Source organism: Ranitomeya variabilis, chromosome 4, assembly GCF_051348905.1.
Source record: "Ranitomeya variabilis isolate aRanVar5 chromosome 4, aRanVar5.hap1, whole genome shotgun sequence".
Classification (NCBI taxonomy): Eukaryota; Metazoa; Chordata; class Amphibia; order Anura; family Dendrobatidae; genus Ranitomeya; species Ranitomeya variabilis.
The window spans coordinates 282,367,041-282,383,754 of NC_135235.1; the positions used below are offsets into that span (position 1 = coordinate 282,367,041).

Genomic DNA, 16,714 nt, shown 5'->3' on the forward strand with positions numbered 1-16,714 from the left:
GGTGGGATTTTCTGTAGTTTGTGTTCGCAAATCCAATCGAAAAATTACACCGGTAAAAACACCAAATGAACCCAAGACTTTCCTGGTTCCTCCATCATGGTTTCTGTACTTTCCCCTCCAGGGATAGACATGAGATTGCTGAAATCGAGCCAAGGGGCCAATAAACACACACCGGTCAGGTTACCAAAGCAGTGTCAGAACACTGGAAAGTTGCCTATAGTTTTTTCCTTTATATTGAACCATTTTAGACATTTGCCATTTTGCTTTGGGAGCGCAACCAAAAGAAAAATCAAGACCAAAATAAAAAGGGCGACCGTTGCGTTCCGTCCCGTGCAGACATACAGGTCTGGAGATTTCGATGGGAGTCTTTCCTGTATCCAGGTGATCTAGAATAGTTCTTATTCCTTACCCATGAAAAAGCCTGCATTGCTCTACCTAGGAATTACCACTGTGTACGCCAAATGTGACAATCATAAAATGCGGAGTATAATTAGACATGTCTGACAAATTTTCAGATGGGTGGCAGAGACGATGAAAAGCACTTCAGGTTGTATCAGTGAAATTATCTCCGCGTCTATGACGAGCCTAACCATTAGGTCTTGTTCACAAGAACTCGGCGGCTGCATTAGCTCTGATAAAACACGAGCGGCTTATAATGACTCTTTCACAATGGTTTACTGGCTGCATGATGTCTGCCAGTGATAATGCAACTAAAGGAATTAAAACATGATGGTCGCTGAGGCATATGAAATTAGTCATGGCTGACGGACAGGGAAATATCACATGCACATTTTCTGTATTGAAGACCACCGTGATGGCAGATGACCCTTCAAAACAAATAGCTCAACTTTTTATCTATGGTATTTAAAACGTTCATAGTGCCACCATAAGACATGAATAAGAAACGGTGAACTTACCAGCTTGAAATCTTGAATGCTACATATGAAGTATGGAGTGTTGGGTCTTCGGCTCTCAATGTACACGCAATCTGTAGGCAGGAAACATGAGAGAACGTTACAAACCATGGCGGAGATACCAATGTAAGGACGGACAACGTCCATTAGGGTCATGAGTTTTAGAAATTAAAAAAAATCCTTATGTGCACAAAGTATATAAGACTAATGAAATAACCATTATTTACCTATTCACTTCCTTACCGATCTAGTGGTCCCTGCAGATCCTGCAGTGATAATCATGTCAATCACTTCACATGACCACTGCAGTCAATCACTGGCCTCACTGATTACGTGACTAAGAGTCATCACTGCAGGACTGACCAGGAGCAACACGGCGGCGAACATGGAAGCGGTAAGCAATTATTATCTCTTATTTGGAGAAATACTCCTGTGCTTCTGATGTTGGATTACGCCTATTGACCATGTGGGGCAAGAGGGCGATATAACCCGAATTTAGTCATTGAGGGTGGGTGATAAAAAGTTTTTACATTATACTGAAAAAGCTTAAGTCATCTGAAAACCAGTTATCTCTTATAAACACTTTATAGCCGCTGACTACAAACTTGTTCTTAATTTATTTATTTTTTTAAACTGTAATTTCTCAAAATAATGTGCAGCCCAGGCAAAAGAAATTTCAGCATCTGACACCAATACTCATGATGTGTACCGCCGGGCAAACAGGAAATCTCAAGATAAGTTCACAAAACAATATATGTTGCCCTATATACCAAAAGGTGATGTCCACCTTTTGGGGGGATATTTTTTTTCCCTAATCAAAAACATGTAATTTGGGCTAAAAATCATTCTTGTAATTGGTTTTCATTACAAAGTTTGCCTTGCTGCCTTTCTATAGCCTTTATGCTGCACACTTCTATTGCAGACTACAGCATGAGTTAACTAAGTGTCGGTCAGTAAGCCTGACAGGGAGCTTATAATTCTTTTATGGTCTTTTTTTTTTTTAGCTCCTGTCAGCTGATTTGTACCCACAGACCACATCAATGATAAATGTGCAGAGAAACGGACTACAAAAGCAAAAACGGTGCAACATTTTTAAAAGAAGCAACTGTAAAAATTATTTTTAGCCCCAAACACAGGGTAATGCCCGCGCATAATTTTCATTATGTTGAGCTATTGGACCGCCAAGTGCCCATACTGTTCATGCACAGGGGCCCACTTCTGTCTGTGTCCCCCAGTGGCCAAATACATGCGTTTAAGTGAAAAAAAAATTTTTCATTACATATATACGCATATACATAATATCTATATCTATATCTATATCTATATATATATATATATCTATATCTATCTATATCTATATCTCTATATCTATATCTATATATATCTATATATATATCTATATATATATATATCTATATAACTATATCTATATCTATATCTATATATATACACATACACTCACCGGCCACTTTATTAGGTACACCTGTCCAACTTCTTGTTAACACTTAATTTCTAATCAGCCAATCACATGGCGGCAACTCAGTGCATTTAGGCATGTAGACATGGTCAAGACAATCTCCTGCAGTTCAAACCGAGCATCAGTATGGGGAAGAAAGGTGATTTGAGTGCCTTTGAACGTGGCATGGTTGTTGGTGCCAGAAGGGCTGGTCTGAGTATTTCAGAAACTGCTGATCTACTGGGATTTTCACGCACAACCATCTCTAGGGTTTACAGAGAATGGTCCGAAAAAGAAAAAAAATCCAGTGAGCGGCAGTTCTGTGGGCGGAAATGCCTTGTTGATGCCAGAGGTCAGAGGAGAATGGGCAGACTGGTTCGAGCTGATAGAAAGGCAACAGTGACTCAAATCGCCACCCGTTACAACCAAGGTAGGCCTAAGAGCATCTCTGAACGCACAGTGCGTCGAACTTTGAGGCAGATGGGCTACAGCAGCAGAAGACCACACCGGGTACCACTCCTTTCAGCTAAGAACAGGAAACTGAGGCTACAATTTGTACAAGCTCATCGAAATTGGACAGTAGAAGATTGGAAAAACGTTGCTTGGTCTGATGAGTCTCGATTTCTGCTGCGACATTCGGATGGTAGGGTCAGAATTTGGCGTAAACAACATGAAAGCATGGATCCATCCTGCCTTGTATGGAGCATCTTTGGGATGTGCAGCCGACAAATCTGCGGCAACTGTGTGATGCCATCATGTCAATATGGACCAAAATCTCTGAGGAATGCTTCCAGCACCTTGTTGAATCTATGCCACGAAGAATTGAGGCAGTTCTGAAGGCAAAAGGGGGTCCAACCCGTTACTAGCATGGTGTACCTAATAAAGTGGCCGGTGAGTGAGTGAGTGAGTGTGTGTATGTATGTATGTATGTATGTATGTATGTATGTATGTATGTATGTATGTATGTATGTATGTATGTATGTATGTATACATACATACATACATACATACATACATACATACATATACACACACATAGACATATATATGATCACTGATGTGATCTAAAAACTGTTTCCATTCACTGAAAACAAGCAGAGACCTTGAACAGGTGAGAAATGAGCTGCAGTCACAGAGAATGGCTACAACTCTTTAACCCACAATTTCTACTTACTGTGTATAAGACTGAAGAATTCCTGTGTAAGGCTACGTTCACATTTGCGTTGTTGGGCGCAGCGTCGTCGACGCATACCGACGCATGCGTCATGTGCCCCTATCTTTAACATGGGGGGCGCATGGACATGCGCCGGTATGCGTTGTACTGCGTTTTACGACACATGCGTCATATAGACGCACAAGACAGGGCGCAGGGGACGCTACTTGTCCCTGCGCCGAAAGTCCCGATCTGTAGGATCTTATGACAACGCATGCGTCGCAAAACGCTGCTCTGTGTACATGCGTTGTTGGTTGCGTCGCGAATTATGCACCCAACAACGCAAATGTGAACGTAGCCTTAAGAATATACATAATAAAGCAGTGAAGGCAGGGACAAAACACATTTAGCACAAGTATCAGTCCGCACTGACGGCTTCTCGTATTAATAAAGCCCTTTGTCGTGACCCGCCATAAGCGCATTATGATAATGCTCCACCGCACCATTACATGGGATGTCATTATGAATCACAGGTCACATCAGGGGGGTCCGACGTACATACAAATGGGGGAGGGCCAGCGACGGCCATGTCTGCAAGCACCAAGACAGCATCTATGTGCGGCATTTCATAGGTCGGGGCTAGGAGGTGTTGAATACTAATGACAGATGTTAGAGGAAAGTCATCAGACATGTTGGGATTTCCCCAAACATGCCCAATTTATTCATCCAGAAGCTGAAAAAACTGAAAGAAGAGTCAGACCCTGCCTGATCTGATATCAATCATCTACAATGTATCATATGATCAGCCACACCGCTTTCGGTGCCGACTCCCCATACACATGCTAGCTGGGCCAAGCACTCGTGCTCTCTATGGGGAGAGAGGAGTAAGCTGCTGTCAGCCCTTGATCATCGAGAACAGAAGGACAGAGACCCCCCCCCAGTAAATATAAACTTATGATATTTAAAAACACTTTTTTTACCGTAATGAAATAGGAAATCTTTAAGAACTAAAAACAGACAAGATGTTTAAACATAAAATAACGATCAAATTATAAATTGGTAGCAAAAATATGTGTAATCAGAAGAAAAAAAAAGGTAAAACCCAAAGTTAGATTTGTTTTTATAAACCTTAATATTACAGATCATACAGAATCATAAAAACTAAAGTAAAAGCATTTGCCTTATAGCCTCACACTGCGGTGCCGCCATACCGTAAATCTCCCACATACCGCACGATTTACTTAAGCGCACGGCTGCCAATGTCCTTGTCACTGTTAAGGCAGTTACTCAAGGAGTGACAGCTCTTCATAAAGTCTTGGGGAGAATACAATGTTTTCCAATACTGCTGCTTATTTCATAAAAAAAGAGCCATAAAGCAAACAGATTGAAATCACTGCGAGGAGTCAGGAGGCGTCTGAATTCATAATTTTATCTCCCAGCCATCAAAGACTTGTCTGCGGCTGACAAGTAAAATGGAAAGGCTGGCTCATTGTGACCCGGCTTTGTGTAATTCATTTACAAGATAAAATAAGTGAAAATATCCATCAGCGCACCTCACATGCTGCCAATGACAAGTCCCCTTACAGCAGACGGGAGCGCGAGTTACAGCACAGGTCTCCTGGGGAGACCCTTCTGTACAGAAGTGGTAAATGGGGGACGTACAGAAACACTACAGGTAGAAAGAAAAACAAATACATCCTTCCCATTGATCTTGTGTTTTGGTTCATATAGCTATCCAATAAGTGGGAGGAAAAACAATGTATACACGCTGCCCGCTCTCAACCAGTGCTAGAGCTAAATTAATGCTATCAGGTCACAGACGCCGAGCGGCTACAATGCCCGGCCACTGGCTGGGAAGCAGCTTGATTAAACAGAAACCTCCTTCTCATGGCCTACTCAGAAATGGAATTCATCTAACTCCTTTTATCTAAAGCACACCCCCTATTGTTGGTTTCCAAGATGGAGGAGATGGTAAGATTATGGATTTTTTCAAGTAGAAATGTCAAAATATATAGACTGACATTTCTTCCTGGAGACATAGGGAGATGCAGATTTTAAAAGGGAACCTGTCACACTCTGGAGCTCCTTCATAGACAACCACCAGCTCCCAAATATTTGCTGGCGTTGTTGCTCAACACCAGGTTCTCAGCTCCACATTTTCTGGTCTTGCCCGGGGGCTGGCTCAAATTTTGGGAAAAGGTGAAAACCTTAATACAAAAGTTTCTATATGTGGAGGTTGAACTGAACTCCGCTATATACCGTACTTACATGTTAAATGTTTCCCCTAGAGGGATGAGGAGGAATTCGACTATTAGGCCTGCGTCACACTAGCGAGTTTTACGGACGTAAGAGCGCAGAAAATACGTCCGTAAAACTCGCCAAACAAACGGCACAATTATTCTCAATGGGGCTGCTCCTATCAGCCGTATATTACGGTTCAGTATTATACGGCTTTCTACGGCCGTACAAAATCGCAGCATGCTGCGTTTGTTAGCGTATTGCGCAAATAATACGCCAATGAAAGTCTATGGGGGCGAGAAAAATACGGATTCCACACGGACCAGCAGTGTGACTTGCGAGAAATACGCAGCGGTGTTAGTGAAAAGTCTGTAATTCAATTGCCGGCTTTTCATTTCTCCTGCCTAAACCCGACACGATATGAGACATGGTTTTCATACAGTAAACCATCTCATATCCCCTTTTTTTTGCATATTCCACACTACTAATGTTAGTAGTGTGTATGTGCAAAATGTGGGCACTGTAGCTGCTAAAATAAAGGGTTAAATGGCGGAAAAAATTGGCGTAGGCTCCCGCGCAATTTTCTCCGCCAGAATGGTAAAGCCAGTGACTGACGGCAGATATTATTAGCCAGGAGAGGGTCTATGGTTATTGGCCCCCCCGTGGCTAAAAACATCTGCCCCCAGCCACCCCAGAAAAGGCACATCTGGAAGATGCGCCTATTCTGGCACTTGGCCACTCTCTTCCCACTCCCCTGTAGCGCTGGGATATGGGGTAATGAAGGGTTAATGCCACCTTGCTATTGTAAGGTGACATTAAGCCAGATTAATAATGGAGAGGCGTCAATTATGACACCTATCCATTATTAATCCAATTGTCTGAAAGGGTTAAAAAACACACACACACACACACACACACACACACACACACGTTATTAAAAAGTATTTTAATGAAATAAACACACCGGTTGTTTTAGTATTTTATTGCTCTCTCAATCCATCCGGAACACCCTCGCTTGGCAAAATAATAAACCAACAATATACATACCTTCAGATGGTCTGTCACGTCCCACGAGGTAATCCATCTGAAGGGGTTAACTCAATTTACAGGCAGGAGCTGCGCTAAAGCACTCGCTCGTGTCTGTAATCCCCGGGTGATGAAAGGAAAACTGGGAGATCTGTACTTACATTGAGTTGCGGTGAGGCGCCCTCTGGTGGATGTTCTCATGAACTGGAGCCTTGGAAAAGTTCCCACGCTCGAGTTCATATGAGTTCATCCACCAGAGGGCGCCTCACCGCAACTCAATGTAAGTACAGATCTCCCAGTTTTCCTTTCATCACCCGGGGATTACAGACACGAGCGAGTGCTTTAGCGCAGCTCCTGCCTGTAAATTGAGTTAACCCCTTCAGATGGATTACCTCGTGGGACGTGACAGACCATCTGAAGGTATGTATATTGTTGGTTTATTATTTTGCCAAGCAAGGGTGTTCCGGATGGATTGAGATAGCAATAAAATACTAAAACAACCGGTGTGTTTATTTCATTAAAATACTTTTTAATAACGTGTGTGTTTTTTAACCCTTTCAGACAATTGGATTAATAATGGATAGGTGTCATAATTGACGCCTCTCCATTATTAATCTGGCTTAATGTCACCTTACAATAGCAAGGTGGAATTAACCCTTCATTACCCCATATCCCACCGCTACAGGGGAGTGGGAAGAGAGTGGCCAAGTGCCAGAATAGGCGCATCTTCCAGATGTGCCTTTTCTGGGGTGGCTGGGGGCAGATGTTTTTAGCCACGGGGGTGCCAATAACCATGGACCCTCTCCTGGCTATTAATATCTGCCGTCAGTCACTGGCTTTACCATTCTGGCGGAGAAAATTGCGCGGGAGCCCACGCCAATTTTTTCCGCCATTTAACCCTTTATTTTAGCAGCTACAGCGCCCAAATTTTGCACATACACACTACTAACATTAGTAGTGTGGAATATGCAAAAAAAGGGGGATATGAGATGGTTTACTGTATGTAAACCATGTCTCATATCCTGTCGGGTTTGTGAAGGAGAAATGAAAAGCCGGCAATTGAATTACCGGCTTTTCACAGATATCGTGCTGAATTAAATCTAAATACAGAATATATATATATATATATATATATATATATATATATATATATATATATATATATATATATATATATATATATATATATATATATATATATATATATACATATACACACAGTGGGGCAAAAAAGTATTTAGTCATTCAGCAATAGTGCAAGTTCCACCACTTAAAAAGATGAGAGGCGTCTGTTATTTACATCATAGGTAGACCTCAACTATGGGAGACAAACTGAAAAAAAAAATTCCAGAAAATCACATTGTCTGTTTTTTTATCATTTTATTTGCATATTATGGTGGAAAATAAGTATTTGGTCAGAAACAAAATTTCATCTCAATACTTTGTAATATATCCTTTGTTGGCAATGACAGAGGTCAAACGTTTTCTGTAAGTCTTCACAAGGTTGCCACACACTGTTGTTGGTATGTTGGCCCATTCCTCCATGCAGATCTCCTCTAGAGCAGTGATGTTTTTGGCTTTACGCTTGGCAACACAGACTTTCAACTCCCTCCCAAGGTTTTCTATAGGGTTGAGATCTGGAGACTGGCTAGGCCACTCCAGGACCTTGAAATGCTTCTTACGAAGCCACTCCTTCGTTGCCCTGGCGGTGTGCTTTGGATCATTGTCATGTTGAAAGACCCAGCCACGTTTCATCTTCAATGCCCTTGCTGATGGAAGGAGGTTTGCACTCAAAATCTCACGATACATGGCCCCATTCATTCTTTCATGTACCCGGATCAGTCGTCCTGGCCCCTTTGCAGAGAAACAGCCCCAAAGCATGATGTTTCCACCACCATGCTTTACAGTAGGTATGGTGTTTGATGGATGCAACTCAGTATTCTTTTTCCTCCAAACACGACAAGTTGTGTTTCTACCAAACAGTTCCAGTTTGGTTTCATCAGACCATAGGACATTCTCCCAAAACTCCTCTGGATCATCCAAATGCTCTCTAGCAAACTTCAGACGGGCCCAGACATGTACTGGCTTAAGCAGTGGGACACGTCTGGCACTGCAGGATCTGAGTCCATGGTGGCGTAGTGTGTTACTTATGGTAGGCCTTGTTACATTGGTCCCAGCTCTCTGCAGTTCATTCACTAGGTCCCCCCGCGTGGTTCTGGGATTTTTGCTCACCGTTCTTGTGATCATTCTGACCCCACGGGGTGGGATTTTGCGTGGAGCCCCAGATCGAGGGAGATTATCAGTGGTCTTGAATGTCTTCCATTTTCTAATTATTGCTCCCACTGTTGATTTCTTCACTCCAAGCTGGTTGGCTATTGCAGATTCAGTCTTCCCAGCCTGGTGCAGGGCTACAATTTTGTTTCTGGTGTCCTTTGACAGCTCTTTGGTCTTCACCATAGTGGAGTTTGGAGTCAGACTGTTTGAGGGTGTGCACAGGTGTCTTTTTATACTGATAACAAGTTTAAACAGGTGCCATTACTACAGGTAATGAGTGGAGGAAAGAGGAGCCTCTTAAAGAAGAAGTTACAGGCCTGTGAGAGCCAGAAATCTTGATTGTTTGTTTCTGACCAAATACTTATTTTCCACCATAATATGCAAATAAAATGATAAAAAAACAGACAATGTGATTTTCTGGATTTTTATTTCTCAGTTTTGTCACCCATAGTTGAGGTCTACCTATGATGTAAATTACAGACGCCTCTCATCTTTTTAAGTGGTGGAACTTGCACTATTGCTGAATGACTAAATACTTTTTTGCCCCACTGTATGTATGTATATATATATATATATATATATATATATATATATATATATATATATATATATATATATATATATATATACACATACACACTGTATATATGTTTTACCGAACATTTGAGCACATAAATCCATTAGATGTCGGTTTTGCAAGCCTGCGAGAAAATATCGCAGTACGGATGCCATACGGATTACATACGGAGGATGCCATGCGCAAAATACGCTGACACCCTGCCTACGGATCACTATTTTGGGAACATCTCTCCGTATTACGGCCGTAAAAAACGGACCGTATTGTCTTACGCTGAGTGTGACGCCGGCCTTACTGAGATAATGACTTTTGGGTTTTCATTGGCTGTAAGCCATAATCATCAACATTAACAGAAATAAACACTTGAAATAGATCACTCTGTTTGTAATGACTCTATATAATATATAAGTTTCACTTTTTGTATTGAAGAACTGAAATAAATTAACTTTTTGATGATACTAGTTGGCCCGTGCGAAATTTTCTCACATTGGTTGTCAGGGGAGCAGGCAATTTCAGGAAAATCAAGCTGGTCAAATGTTAATTTATTTCATGAGATGATGAACACAGAAGTATTTATATATGTAGATTGGTAATACAATGAATTGGTTTGATAAGTAGAGGCTAAAAAAATGTCTTGAGGTTGTGGTGCCACCTGCAAAAATGAATGTTTAAACTGTATTTATTGATCAAATCGTGAATGTGTGGTTTGTTTGTGTCTTTTCTTGCTGAAGGGGGCAAGTTTACCTTTCAAATGATGTATCATTTATGTGTTGTTGCAGTATGAACGGAGATACAAAGTAATCTCCGAAAAAGTGTGTTTAGAAAGAATATATAAGGATTCTAATTTTGTGAGGAGCACCTGTATGCAAAAATCATACAAAGATTTTCACGAATTTTTTTTTTTTTTTACACTGTGTCTCTCATAGTTTAACTGTACCTACGATAAAAATTACAGACCTCTCCATTCTTTGTAGGTGGGAAACTTGCAAAATCAGCAGTGTATCAAGTACTTATTTTCCCCACTGTATACACTACCGTTCCAAATTTTGTAGTCACCTAGACAATCTTGTGTTTTCCATGAAAACTCATACTTTTATTAATCAAATGAGTTGCCAAATGAATTGACAATTTAGTCCAGACATTGACAAGGTTCAAAAAAAGATTTTTATTTGAAATAATAATTTTCTCCTTCAAACTTTGCTTTCGTCACAGAATGCTCCCTTTGCAGCAATTCCAGCATTGCAGACCTTTGGCATTCTAGCAGTTAATTTGCTGAGGTAATCTGGAGAAATGTCCCCCCATGCTTCCAGAAGCCCCTCCCACAAGTTGGTTTGGCTTGATGGGCACTTTTTGTGTACCTACACGGTCAAGCTGCTCCCACAACAGCTCAATGGGGTTGAGATCTGGTGACTGCGCTGGCCACTCCATTACAGATAGATACCAGCTGCCTGCTTCTTCCCTAAATAGATCTTGCAGAATTTGGAGGTGTACTTTGGGTCATTGTCCTGTTGTAGGATGAAATTGGCTCCAATCAGGCGCTGTCCACAGGGTATGGCATTGCAAAATGGAGTGATAGCCTTCCTTATTCAAAATCCCTTTTACCTTGTACAAATCTCCCACTTTACCAGCACCAAAGCAACCCCAGACCATCACATTACCTCCTCCATGCTTGACAGGTGGCGTCAGACATTCTTTCAATGTCTTTTCAGTTGTTCTGCGTCTCACAAATGTTCTGTGTGATCCAAACACCTCAAACTTGGATTCGTTTGTCCATAACACTTTTTTCCAATCTTCCTCTGTCTAATGTCTGTTCTTTTGCCCATATTCACCTTTTCCTTTTATTAGCCAGTCTCAGATATGACTTTTTCTTGGCCACTCTGCCCGGAAGGCCAGCATCCTGGAGTCGCCTCTTCAATGTAGACGTTGACACTGGCATTCTGCGTGTACTATTTAATGAAGCTACCAGTTGAGGACCTGTGAGGCGTCGATTTCTGAAACTACAGACTAATGTACTTGTCTTGTTGCTTAGTTGTGCAGCGGGGCCTCCCAGTTCCCTTTCTACTCTGGTTAGAGCCTGTTTGTGCTCTCCTCTGAAGGGAGTAGTACACACCGTTGTAGGAAATCTTCAGTTTCTTGGCAATTTCTCGCATGAAATAGCCTTCATTTCTAAGAACAAGAATAGACTGTCGAGTTTCACATGAAAGTTCTTTTTTTGCTGGCCATTTTGAGAGTTTAATGGAACCAACAAATGTAATGCTCCAGATTCTCAACTAGCTCAAAGGAAGGTCAGGTTTATAGCTTCTCTAATTAGCCAAACTGTTTTCAGCTGTGCTAACATATTTGCACAAGTGTTTTCAAGGGTATTTTAACCATCCATTAGCTTTCTAACACTTAGCAAACACAAAGTACCATAAGAACACTAGAGTGATGGTTGTTGGAAATGGGCCTCTATACACCTATGAAGATATTGCATTAGAAACCAGACGTTTGCAGCTAGAATAGTCATTAACCACATTAACAATGTATAGAGTATTAATGAATCATTTAATGTTAGCTTCATTGGAAAAAAACTGTGCTTTTCTTTAAAAAATAAGTGACCCTAAACTTTTACACGGTAGTGTATATGTATGTATATACACACACGCACAAATTTACATGCCACGCAGCACGAGCTGTTCTTTGACTGCAATACACAGATATAATTAATATGAATAATATATCGTATATTATACATGTACATAAATACTAAACAATATTATAGTATATTTAGGACCTTATGCTTCCCTTGTTCAATTGTGGAGTAAGCAAAGAGAACAGAAGATGAGAAGTTCCCATCTGAAAGCGGTTGCCTCATCGTTGAGCATATGGGCTCAGGCACTTTGATCAAAATGTGGACAACATACATCACATGCATGTATGTTCAGCAATAGTGGGATCCATGTACACAATGTTTACTGCTGTTGCATAGAACTTGTACTAAGCTGGAATATTAGACATATACCAGTAAGTAGTGTGGATCTTGTGCATGTGCTGGACCAGTTATCTAATAAAACTCATAATCCGGCTGGAAAAATGCTTGACGCAAACCCAGAATTGAATCTACACGGTGAGGGCACATAAGCTCCTTTGTGACGGATGGCGGGGGCATCGATCCAGGATAATGTCAGCATCACACAATTCCATCTGTGGCCTCATTATCTGTAGGGCACCCTGAATCAAATGCCTGGGGCACTCTGCAATGTACAACCCCTCAAAAATCAGGTCACAGAGCTAGATGAATATACTGAAAGGTGACAGGGAAGGCCATGGAAAAAAAATGTCTATATTAAATATACAAATACGCATGGTTGCAAATAGAATATGATATATACACGCACACACATATCTATATATACACACATACTTTAAAGAAAAGTCCTTTATCTAAAAGGAAAAAAATCTTTCTACCTTTTCTAATACAGCAAGTAGACTTAGCCATTATATGTACCCTCACTTTTCCAGAGCCCCCTTTTCCTTCCCACTCCTGTGATCACTTGTCACACTGCTTGAGAACTCTATACTGCATTAATTCCACTGAACAAAGCTGCGGCCATGGCTCTTTTCTGTTTCATCTCGGCTCTGTAACTAAACAGAAATGAGCTCTGGCTACAGTATTGTTCTGAGGAAATTGATGACATAGAATGCCCAGACACCATGAAAATGGAGAGCATGAGTCAAAGGGAGAATATAAAGCGGTAACAAAAGGAAGGAAAAATGAAATACTGAAATAAGCTATCACTGGGATCAAAGATCTACATGCCACAAGTTTATTTTCACAAAGCCAAATATTAACAATGGCGCAAAGCACATTGGAAAAAAAATTGCAATAAACGTCTACAGAACAGCACTCCGTGTGGCAGGAGGGAGAATAACACCTTCCATTGACGTCAGGCTTTTTTGTTTTAAAATGGCTGATTATCGAATATGACAGCCAGAGTAGTATCCCCCCACAGAATCCCTGTATACCCCTGGCATTTGAGTATATCATAAAAGAGATTTCAGGCATACATTTCCCCCTATTCTCCTCCCGCTGCTGCTAGGATTTAATGTACCGTCGGCATAATTTTGATTTCATCTCTTTAAGCTTACTCATGCCTACCTCCTGATTGTGCACTAAATGGAACATATTTCTGCAGAACAGAATTAATGACTGCTAATTGTAATCCGTCGCTCCAAAATTTATAAAAACAACTGCTAAGCAGTTCAAACGGCGAGCGCCATGACACCCACTCAATTAGCTTCATCTCCTCGCGATTTCACACGCTCTTCACTGCTGTGACACAGTTTCTTTTGCTTGCACATAATTCTTTATGAGTTTTTTAACTGAACGTGTGCTGCTGTATAAACAATTTTATATCAGGTAGGCTTTCTGTACAGGTACTTCGTGATGGCAAGCAGATCTGGACTATGTCCTTGTTTCAGAATGGCATATAAAGGGTGGTCAATGAACTGCAATACTTGCGGGATGGCTTCTTACCTTCTTGCTGCTTGCCTTAATGTTTTAATAGGGTTGTCCATAAAGATGACTTCTGGTCCCTTTGCGTGGTATGCAAGTCAAAGAGGCATCACACTACACCTGCTCCTAGGCATACAGGAGATTTTAAAAAGTCTACACACCCCCCTGTTGAAATGACATCTCACTGAGCCTTACGTTCATGTTACATAGTAGTCCGTGCACGGCCGCCTTCGTTTACAAGGGATTCTAATTAAGCCCTTATGAAGTTTAGCTGTTCTAGTACAATTTTCCTGACATTTTCTTAGTTTCATTTTACAGCAAAAGAAATGGTCCGTAAACAGCTTATAACACAGCAAAGGGATCCCATTATTGCAAGCTATCAGTTAGAAGAAATGTACAATAATATTTGCAAGGCATTAGATATTCCATAGACCACTGTGAAAATGGTAATCAAAACAAAATAGTGACATTACCTATAAGTTAACGTCTCTCTCAAAAAAAAAAAAAAAAAAAGTTGATGAACAGATAATAAGTATATTGGGACCAGGAGGCTGCCAAGAGGCCTAAAGCAACATTTAAGGAGCTGCAGGAATGTTTGGAAAGTACTGGTTGTGTAGTGCATTTGCCAACAATACCCTGTATTCTTCATCTGTATGGCCAATTGGGTTGTGTGGCAAGACCAAAGCCTTTTCTTACATCCAAGCCCGGTTTATGTTTTGCCAAAACAAATTAAATTTGACAAAAGCATGTAGGAAAATGTGTCATGGACTGTAGAGAACAAGGCTTAAATTTTTGGGCAAAAAGTCCAAATAGTAGGTGTGTCACAAATACAACATTGTACATTACTAAAAGAACACTATCCCCAGAGTGACGCATGGTGGAGGCAGCATTATGCTTTAGGGCTCTTTTTTGGCAGCGGGAACTAGGGTTTTAGTCAAGGTGTAGGGATTATTAACAGTTCTAAGTATCAGTTAATTTTACAAAAAAAACCTATGTGCCTCTGCTGAAAAGGAATGTCACCTTTCAGCACAACAACGGCCCCAAGCATACCTCCAGTACGTCCATGTATTGCGTGGTAGGATATTTATCAGTATGTTTCCCCTGCAGCAACCACTGGGAGAGTCGGGAGGTCTCCATACACAAATGGCCAAATGTATAGATCTGTGCTTTGCTGTCTGCACCAAGCGTTGGACTCCTGACATAGGAATATATGAGGCTGTCTAATTCCATACAAGAGACTTGTGAGCATTCAGTGCATTGCAGTCCATTCTCAGAAACATGAACGTGTGACCAAATCCACCGAGAATTTGGGCTTTGAACAATTTTTACCTATTATGTTTGGGGGCCTTAAAGCCCAACCTTCCACTTTGAAGCCTGTAGAATCAGATTAAAGAAGTCTTGTTTGGTCAAGGACCCACCAGTTTCCTTGTAATATACAACAACCTAAAGAAAAATCCACATTGCCAAAAGTTCCAGGGCTTCAATATTTTCCCACTTCATGTCCAACTTTCACATCCTCATAGAAAGGAACAATGCGGACCCTTTTTTTTTTTTTTTTTTTTTTTTTTTAAGGCCAAGTTCCCACGATGAGTACAGTATTTAATGTGTTTTTGAATATGCAGAATTTTTCCAACTAGCCGAATTACGTTACTTACGTTTTAGTTGTTTTTTTCTGAATGTGCTTTAATTCCATTTTTTATGTGCAGTTTTTTTGCAAACGACAATCAAACTTTATTGGTAGAGTCATGTGCAGATTGCATGCATTTTTAGTGCATTTTCTATGGGGAAAATCAAATAAAATGAATATTTACCGCAAGAGAAAGTGATATGTTGCGGATTTCAAAGATGTTGCATAAAATAAAAGCACAGTGGGCATGACACTTCTATTAATCCAGTACACTTTTCCAGAACTGTAATACGCAGTGTCTCTCTCATGTACAGTAATTGATAAAGGAAAAGACAAAATTTCAGCAATCGAAGAAGATAATCTTCATTGGTTAACTATGCTTGGCACCCTTGATGGTATTCCCACAGGTGGTGGTGGAAAAGAGACCAAAATACGACCCACTCCTTACTATATTGAAGGCCTGATGAAGGCTCCGAAGTTGAAATTTAAAGCCAGATAAACAAATTTCTTCAGCGTCCATCCAATTGTCATGGCTGGAAACTGGTAGCCAGGGCTGTGGCGTCGGTAAGCCAAACCTCCAACTCAGACTCTGACTCCTCAATTTCCATGACACTGACTCAGACTTTGCCAAAATGGGCTCCAAATCAACAGCCCTGCTGGTAGCATCCATCAAATCCTAACCCTTTTCTATGATCAAGTCTTTGTGAGGACTGCAGAATCTAAATGTCCGATTCTTGGGGGGGGGGGGGCACCATCTAATATCTTAAGTCTAGTTTTACACATCCGTGTTTCGTAGACCAAGATGCATGGACTGTTCAATGGTCTCATGATTATAGAGATGCATATAGACTTGCTAGACTCCGATCCAGCGGTACTGGTGCCAGGTGACTAGACAGAAGTCTTAACAAATCTCTTACCTTCCGGCGTACATGGGGCGGCATTTAATTTGTCAAG

General features: G+C 41.0%; 1 protein-coding gene across 4 annotated transcripts in view; it reads right to left on the reverse strand.

Moving 5' to 3' along the window:
* Positions 1–16,714, reverse strand: part of RERE (arginine-glutamic acid dipeptide repeats) — a 365,478-nt gene that overhangs the window by 174,259 nt on the left and 174,505 nt on the right. For all 4 annotated transcript variants that reach the window (XM_077250042.1, XM_077250043.1, XM_077250040.1 and 1 more), the window contains exon 3: positions 918–988. In XM_077250042.1, the coding sequence (XP_077106157.1) occupies positions 918–988 (71 nt within the window). The remainder of the gene's footprint in view (positions 1–917; positions 989–16,714) is intronic.